This window comes from Micropterus dolomieu, unplaced genomic scaffold (genome assembly GCF_021292245.1).
Source record: "Micropterus dolomieu isolate WLL.071019.BEF.003 ecotype Adirondacks unplaced genomic scaffold, ASM2129224v1 contig_1437, whole genome shotgun sequence".
NCBI lineage: Eukaryota > Metazoa > Chordata > Actinopteri > Centrarchiformes > Centrarchidae > Micropterus > Micropterus dolomieu.
The window spans coordinates 195-8,642 of record NW_025730427.1 but is presented as its reverse complement, the minus strand read 5'-3'; the positions used below and the strand labels follow the sequence as shown (position 1 = coordinate 8,642).

Sequence of the window (8,448 nt, the reverse complement as noted above, 5' to 3'; positions counted from 1 at the left end):
GTATGAGATAAAATATATTCTCAGAGTATCAAACATACTCTGATAATAAATTGAGAGCCAGAGCCGTAGCAGGTCGACCTACCATTACTGCTGTGATCGTCCACCAGTATGATTTCTTTCAGCAGCCGAGCTGGCGTCTTGTCTATGATGCTGCGGATGGCCCTTTTGATGATAGAAAGAGCTTCATCCAGGTAGATTAAAACAACACTGATGGTAGGCAGATCCTCTGGGTACTTTTTGTCAGCACACCTGTGAGGGGAAGAAAAAGTGATGCATTTTCTGATTAAAAACTTGTGCTTATTTTCAATCACAATCATAAGAAGCTAATTAAATTTCAGAGGGAAACTTTGGTAGTAGATGTTATTTCCTCTGAATTTCATGTTAATTGACACATTTTTATATAAGCTACATCTTTGATTAATCATTTGGTCTATAAAATGTCTAAAATAGAGAAAAAAAAACTTTAAAAAAAATTGTATTTCCCCTTATAGAAAGTAATAAAAGTTCTTTTTTTAAAAAATTGTCAATCACCAGGGTCTCACACTAAACAGGCATCATACAGTAAAGCAGTTCATTGTGTGTGAATGAGGTGTGGTTTGTCAGTAGTTATGAGCAGGAAATGATAATCACCTGGCAGGCCTGGTATCAGGGATCTCTCTGTTGAGGGGCAGCCTGTCACTGAGGAAGGCGTTGTAGCCGTATCTCTGAAACAAATTCTCGGCCTCCTTCTGCTCCTCCTCTGAAAGCTCATTACCCCACTTCCTGAACAGAGCAGAGTTCGGGTACAGCTTCCTCACCACCTTCCTCTCCTTCTTCACCTCTGGGTTCTTCTGTGGTGCTGGTTCCTTCTTATCAAGATTATTCATCAGACTGACTGTCGACAGAAGAGCGGATCAGAGTATTTGTTTTATCAAGCATTTTTTTCTATGCCAATGGAATGACAGAAGGCTGAACAAAGTGCTTATATACATATCCATATTACAAAAATCAGTGAGTGTTGGTCTTTGCAGTGCTGCGATCAGTATTATGTACAGCTCAGTTACTTTTTAACTGTACTTTGATTAATCAAATCCAAAGTATTAATGTGAAAATTGTTAACATGTGATCAACCTGTTTGCATTAATTTGGTGATTTGGAGTTAAGTTTAGTTAGAAGTGGGTGAGTGAAAGTTTCTTAGTCGATTAATTGATGAGCTGATCAAAAGAAAATTAAATGGAGCTATTTTGATAATGTTTCAGTAAATTTTCAACCAAAATGCAAAAGATTCAATGGTTTCAAATGTGAGGATTTGCTGCTTTACTTTGTCACATATCAAGGTAATTTAGAATTATACAACACAATGTTGTACAACAAGAAGAAAGTAGACAAAACAGTTGATACATTAATTCAAAAATAGTGAGCAGATAAATTGCTAATGACAATTGTTATTTGCAGCCCTATTCAATACTACAATTGTTTTAACACAATTTTAATTACCGAATGTGAATGTGAAGCAGGTCAATTGTATGTTGAAAACAAGACTCTTATATTGAGCCTAAAGGTCCAAAACACTAAACATTTCAGCTAAATTTCACCCAGATTCTATCAAGACATCTACATCTTTTAACCTGCAATCACCTAAGCAAAACTTAATTTTATATTTTCATAACAACAAAAGAAAAAGACAGAACCAGCTGTACTGAGGCTTTGACTTACCCAGCCTGTTGATGTTCATTTCCATCTTGTCCATCCTATGAATAATTCTCTGACTCCTGATGGAGTCATTGTCGTGGGCCCTCTGGAGTCTCTCTGAATGGGTATGGACCTCCATCTTAATGGAGCCAAGATATAGCAGAGCCGCAGTCACGGCAAAGGCCAGAATTGATCCTTTAATCCAGCCAGATCTCATCTTGGTACGTCTGTACATGTCAAGTGCTTTGTTGTGTCTCACATGAAAAAGGAGGAGCAAGTATTCCCCTACCTTGAATCTCAGGTGCTCTCTCTCCTCTCTCTTTCTCCTCACCCCTTCCAGACACACACACTTACAGAAATACAGTCATGCACTCTGACACACCATAGCTGTACTAACTAATATCCTCAAATTCGCACCAAGTGCAGTTTCACTGGGTGTTTTTAGACTGTGTCTAGCATCAATTTCATTCAAAATTTTATTTTATTTTACATTTTTAGTCCCTACATGTCCAGGTTTCATATTGCATTAAATCTGTTTATACTAATATTATTAGTTTTTCTTTTCATTTTTACAAATATTTGTACAAATGAGTAATACATATGAATGTTGTTTACAATAGAATCAAATCATGGAGCACTGAAGCTGATCTAAAGGCTTGAGATGGCCTTATTATCATGTTGGTTTTCCTTATTATTCCCAACCACGTTGATGTCACCAATGTCAAAGATGTGGAAATGCAAACAGGACACAATGCATCCTTGTACTACCTTTCACATCACAAACCATTTGGCTGCTGCTGTTAGAGGGGACACTATAAAGATACTTTGTAGGTCCTGCATTGAAAACAAAATATTAGCATCAAAATGTCCTTAAAAGTACCAAAAGTAAAAGTACTCATTGTGCAGAATGCCTAATTTGTGTATTGAGAGAAGTTGTAATTTATGTGATTAATGAGGTGTCATCCCTTACCTCTATGGGAAGTTTCCAGGCAATGTTGACATTTTATTTATATTCATCCATCCACACCTCCGCCACCCTCAGTGCATTACGCTTTACTGTTAAACTCAAGTCTGGGAGGTAAGGCTTAACGGCCCGTTCAATGTGGGCAATTTTAGAGCAAGGTATGACTTCTATGCTTCCTCCGCACAGCTACACCTGGAAAAATAACCCACAAAAGATACACAGATACATGGCTATATGCCACTATGCTTAAAGGATTCTGGACATATTCGAAATAACGCTGATAGTTTAATGCAGGCCAAAATTGCCCAAGGAAGCAAACTCTAGTCCAAAAGCAATGTGCACACTGCTCAAATATACACATGTAAATGTTCCATTATATGCCTCGCATATTGCAGCATGCATTAGATAAAGGGCAGGTAAACACCCTGGGAAAATAACCACCAAAAGATACACTTAGGCATCTTAGATCCTTCAGTTACCTTGTATGGTTTAGATAATAGAAAGCAGTGACTAGTTAGCCAAATGTCTCCAGCTTCATATTAGATGGAAATAATCATAGATTTCTTGAGAAGAAAATGAAATATCTCATTACCCAAAATATCAAATTATAATGTGTGTTTGTTGCGATTTTGGTGAACTGAATGTTTACTTATTTGCCAGGATGTCCTTTATAAAGCATGCGTGAAGTCAGTGTCAAATCATCCAAACTGACTTTGTCTAATCCTGGTGTCAGCATCACAGTTCGGTCCTCTTTAATGCAAGCTAACAATGGCTCTGCCCTAAACACACAGTCACAGTTTAATGGTAGCCTACGTGCCATTTGACATGGGAAGTTGGATAATCCGTGTTCCAAGTCGGGAATTTCAACGGGAACGCCCTTAAATCGGATTTCTTACTTGGAAAGTCGAGAGAGCCTCCCTAATCCCGAACTCAAACAAACTTCTGACCAAACAATCAGACAAAGACTCCATCCAATTGAGAACCTCTGGGACAGTTTGTCTCTTTGCATATGACGCAGCCAAGAAGCACCACAAACTGACCAGGAGCTGATGCCCTGATCCAGGACTCCATCCGCCGTCTCATCAGGAGCATACAGGCATGTGGGGGCCATACACACTACTAATAAACATTGTGAGTTGCCATGAAGAAATTCACGCAAGTTATATCAGCCTGTGATTTAAATGTATTTTACTTTTTCATTTTCAGTCAGTGAAATTCAGAATAATTTTGAATCCAGCACTCAATCGGTTGGTGACTTTGGTTTCCACTGACTGTTGTTATGTCATTTTGTTCTCAACAAATTATTCAATGTACAGTAAAGTCTGAGCAGTGTATAATGTGTTAATTCAAGAGCTTTAGAGAAGCCAGCACAGAACCAAGCTAGCTGTGTCTTTTGTTTTTAGTCTTTATGCTAAAATAAGCTGGCAATCTTTTTTTTTCAAGCAAGCATTTCCTGTTTTGGTGTGAACAAATGCTGCGTTCCTGGCAACTCAGAACTGGGAAATTTCTGACCTCCAATTAGAAAAACTATCCTGGAACGCCGCTTGAAGTTGGATTTCCTACTTGTGAACTCGGAGAAAAAAAATATGTACCCCGACTTCACGAGCAGCCGAATGACTACACACAACAATGGCAGCTCCCATAGAAGCACACATTGTAACTGGTGAACAATAAACTAAAAGGCAATTTAAAGTATTCAATTAAAAGAATACATACTAGTATTAAATAGTGAAACTTATGTAATGATGTGGAAATATTTTGTCAATGTTATTAGGTAGCTGGTTACAGTAAACAATCTCTGAAAATCATCTTCTGGAAATATAGCCTACAACTTTTGAGGATTACCAACTGATGTAACTAGAGGGATACACGGTTAATGATTAACGTATCACTTGTTTGAAAAGAATGGCCAACCTTTTAATTAACACCAAGTGCTGAGTGTTTAACTGTGCATAAACTTGCCAAAGAAACAGTTTATCACGGTCAGCCATGTTTATTGTTTTAGCGGCATCAAGCCTCATCCAATGGACTTGCAAGCCTTTTTAACTTTGACTGTACTGATGAGCCAGACTACAAACTGTTGCACTGCTCTCATTGCTTTATTATCCACAATTAAACTGTGACATTGTGTTTTGAGAGCATTGTTGTTGTATGTAAGACTAACATGACTGAGCACTGTGTGGTTCCTATTTTCTTAAAACTTTTAGAGCAGAAAATCTTACACATCTACCATTTCTATTGGCAAACAGACTTTGCTGACATCAATTACACTCTGCATAGCTCCACCCCCTTTAAACCTTAGCAGGAGTGTTGTGTGTTTTAAAAGGTACTAAACGTTTTTTTTTAAATATTTACGTTATGTTACACTATGTTAAGTTTTATTAGAGGAAACACTATATATACACACATGAGTTTTAATATGTTTTATGGTTTAAACAGTTCTCTCTGCATGATATTTCTTTATACAATGACAATGATTTTTTTCTCCTTGTGAACCTCTTAAAATGAGCTTACAGTCCTGAGTGTCTTCTGTAGTAGATAAAAACACAGGTGCGAGAAGGAGTGTAGACAGTTTTGTTCTTGGCATGAGTTTAAAAGGGTACTCACAGACGCAGAAAGTTTAAACCTTGCTTAAGACTATCTCCAAGTAAAACTGGTTCATTTACATGTTTCGTATGTTTATCTTACCACAAAATGTCTTGTGTAATTCCCAATAAAAAGCACAACAGTAGATAATAATGTAAAATAATGTTCTATATCCTTTGTGACAGCCCACCAGCCTGGCTGCCTGTGTTGCTGTCGTCTTCTTGCAGGAGCCTGGGTGGATTGTCAGAGCAACTGCCTGCACCTGAGCGGAGGGAGGGGCCAAAGACACAAAAGGTCTGCTCTCCCAAAAAATGCTTTCTTTATATCTTTAAGGCCTTCGTACCTGTTTAGTTTAAGATTTAAAATATACTAAGATATACTTTATTTGGTTTAGTTTGGACACTCACACACATACTTTTTATTCATCCATACTCAGACAACTGACTACATCTATATTTCCACACTCCACCTTATTTTCTTTTTAATTAAATAAAATAATTTGGCTTTTGGAATTTTTGTGTGCATGTGGACTCGCTTTCATTACCAGCCTGATGATGAAAGATGGCACATCGAACAAATCAGTATCGTCCGGTAGAACTGGGAACATAGCTGACGTACAGTACATGCAGTTTTGGTTCTTAGATACAATTCATACAACATAATTCTCAATAGCATATTAATTTTTTATCATCCTAAATGTGCACAAGTTTGGTTTAGTCCCTACATCATGATACCTAAACCCTAATTGCAATACAAACTCCACACTATCGATCATTTTTTTATCCAAAATAAGTATCTTCCAGCTGTGGCCAACTTTGGTTTAAATGTTTTACGTAACAACGAATAGCCGTTTCATACTCGTGTACACAGAAATATCTGGAAGGCACCAACCCACAGGTGAATATTCAAGCACACTAATGGAGTCACTGAATGGTTTGAAAATGACACTAAGGCCTTTACAGTCTCCAAATCAAAAACCCAATTCAACACCTGTGGAATATTTTGGAGCTCTTATCTTTTAGAATAATGGTGTTCATGACCTGTGGAATTAATTTTTATCAAAGGAAAATGTTATGGGGAGATATAGCTGTTCCTGTATTTAGTATTTTAGTTAAAGAGTACCATTTGTATAAGGATAATCTACTATAATTAAATCTACATGTCACAATTTTAATTGTAACAGATTACAATTAAAATTGTGACATGTAGATTGCAACGCAGACTTCTTTGCTGTTATCATGACTGGGGACAACCTGGACGAATGTGCAAATTTTATTAAGTTAATGTTTTTATTCTGTCAAGCTTCAATTTTATGCAAAACACATTATTTGTGTGACATGCCTTTTGTTGTTTGTTTTATTTCATTTATTATTTTTACTCCCTGCATGTCCAGGTTTCATATTGCATCAAATCTGTTTTATAATAATAATTTTTCTTTTGCTCATTGTAAAAGTGTAAGGTTTATTCCTGCTTTGTGTTTTCAGACAAAAGATTCAGTTTCCAGTGTGAAAAAGACGCAACGGGTCACTGAGGATATCATTTGGGGTCAAAATCAGTAACTCAGGCTGTGCACTGATATGACCAAATCAAACACTCTAATCTGAGGTCATTTCTTATAAAGTACAATAACCAGAGCCTGTATTTATCAATTTGCTACAAGGAAAGATGGCAGCAGACCTAAAACCACTTCACGTCTACTCCTGCTCCTGTCTGAACTCCAGAGGCCTCTTAAAATAATAGTTCAATATTTTGGGAAATATTCGCTATGTGGTGTAGAATTAGATAAGATCAAGCTCCCTCTCATATCTGTCTATTAAACACAAAGCTACAGCCAGCAACTGGTTAGCTTAGCTTAGCATAAAGACAGCCTTGTGTGAGATGAATCATAGCAGACCAAAAGGTTAAGTCAAACTTTTTTGCAGAGCAAATCCTTTGCTTAAGTAAAAGTACTAATACCACAATGTGTCCCACATTGACAATGTTACTAAAGTAAAAAGCAGGCTACAAAAGTAATAAAATCAAAATGTATTTAAAGTACCAAAAGTAAACGCATTATCCATAATGGCCCATTTCAGAGTTAAAAGTATGTAAGTAACCAGGAAAATGTACTTAAAATATTACAACTCAAAATACTATTACATATCATTAGATTATTAATTATTAGATTTTACTGTTGTAGTTAGTTGATATGAAGTAGTGGTTGGATGAGGCTATTTTTAACTATTCTATATTAAGCTGCTTAAACAATTATCAAAATAGTTTCCAATTATTTTCTCTCAATTGACTAATCGTTTCAGCTGTACTTGCATAAACTGTTGGGTAGTTTCATTTATAACAAAAATACTTTTATAAGCTCTGTGTATGTTATTTGCAACACTCTTAATTTGTAATGTAACTAAAGATGTCAAATAAATGAAAGTTGTGAAGTAAAAAGTACAGCATTTCAATTTGAAATGTCGCTTGAGTACTTAGTTACATACCACCACTGCACTTTTTATATACAGAAAATCCCATTTATTGTTCGTCCTCTTTATTAAGATAATGTCATCTGTCAGCAGCTCATGGATCAAAGACAGATGTACTGCCTCTTTGCTTTATTTTATGAAAACAATTTCAGTTACTAAATTACCAAGGGTATTATACCAGACACGCTACTGACGGTAGATTTACATTACCCAAAGAAAAAAAAAACTGTGTGATAAAGAACATGTAGAGAGCCATGGTTGTATGGAACACTCTGCCCGAGCATATTATTCAGGAAAACAGTAAAAATTGCTTTAAAGTATCACTGAAACAACAGCTTTCCTCATCCAAGGACACTTAGGTAGTATCTAGACTCTATACAGCACAATGTACTATCTAGAATTGATAATAGATTCTTTTCCTTCTTCTGTTTGTTCAGTTGACTGATTTTTACAGATTAGAGCTGGATCAAGAATAGCTGTTGCTTCAGCTACAGCTAATGGGGATCCTAATAAATAAAATGAAATGGTAATTTTGAAAATCAATGTAATACCTCCTGGAGACACAAATATACTATATTAAACTGCTTTTAAATTTTATTTTATATTTATATGTACAAAATATACAGCCTTTACACACAATAGGAAAAGATGGGAGAATATTATCAGATCAATTATCAGGAACAATTCATTCTTCCACATGCCATTCAAACTCAAATCTGAGAAGGGGATGACCAACTGTACTGATAAAGGTGTGAAACTGGA

General features: G+C 36.1%; 1 protein-coding gene across 2 annotated transcripts in view; it reads right to left on the bottom strand.

Annotated features, from left to right (window-relative positions):
* LOC123964267 (probable polypeptide N-acetylgalactosaminyltransferase 8) overlaps nt 1–5,429 on the bottom strand; it is a 20,033-nt gene extending 14,604 nt beyond the window's left edge. The window contains exons 1-7 of one of the 2 annotated variants that reach the window (XM_046041339.1): nt 5,324–5,429; nt 2,642–2,827; nt 2,440–2,505; nt 1,961–2,004; nt 1,696–1,810; nt 631–874; nt 105–249 (exon numbers count right to left, since the gene is read on the bottom strand). In XM_046041339.1, coding sequence (XP_045897295.1) covers nt 105–249; nt 631–874; nt 1,696–1,810; nt 1,961–2,004; nt 2,440–2,458 — 567 coding nt within the window. In that variant the 5' untranslated portion in view covers nt 2,459–2,505; nt 2,642–2,827; nt 5,324–5,429. Of the gene's footprint in view, nt 1–104; nt 250–630; nt 875–1,695; nt 1,941–1,960; nt 2,005–2,439; nt 2,506–2,641; nt 2,828–5,323 lie in introns of those variants that run through there. The other variant, XM_046041338.1, reaches the window with a different exon arrangement.
* Nucleotides 5,430–8,448: the final 3,019 nt, after the last annotated feature.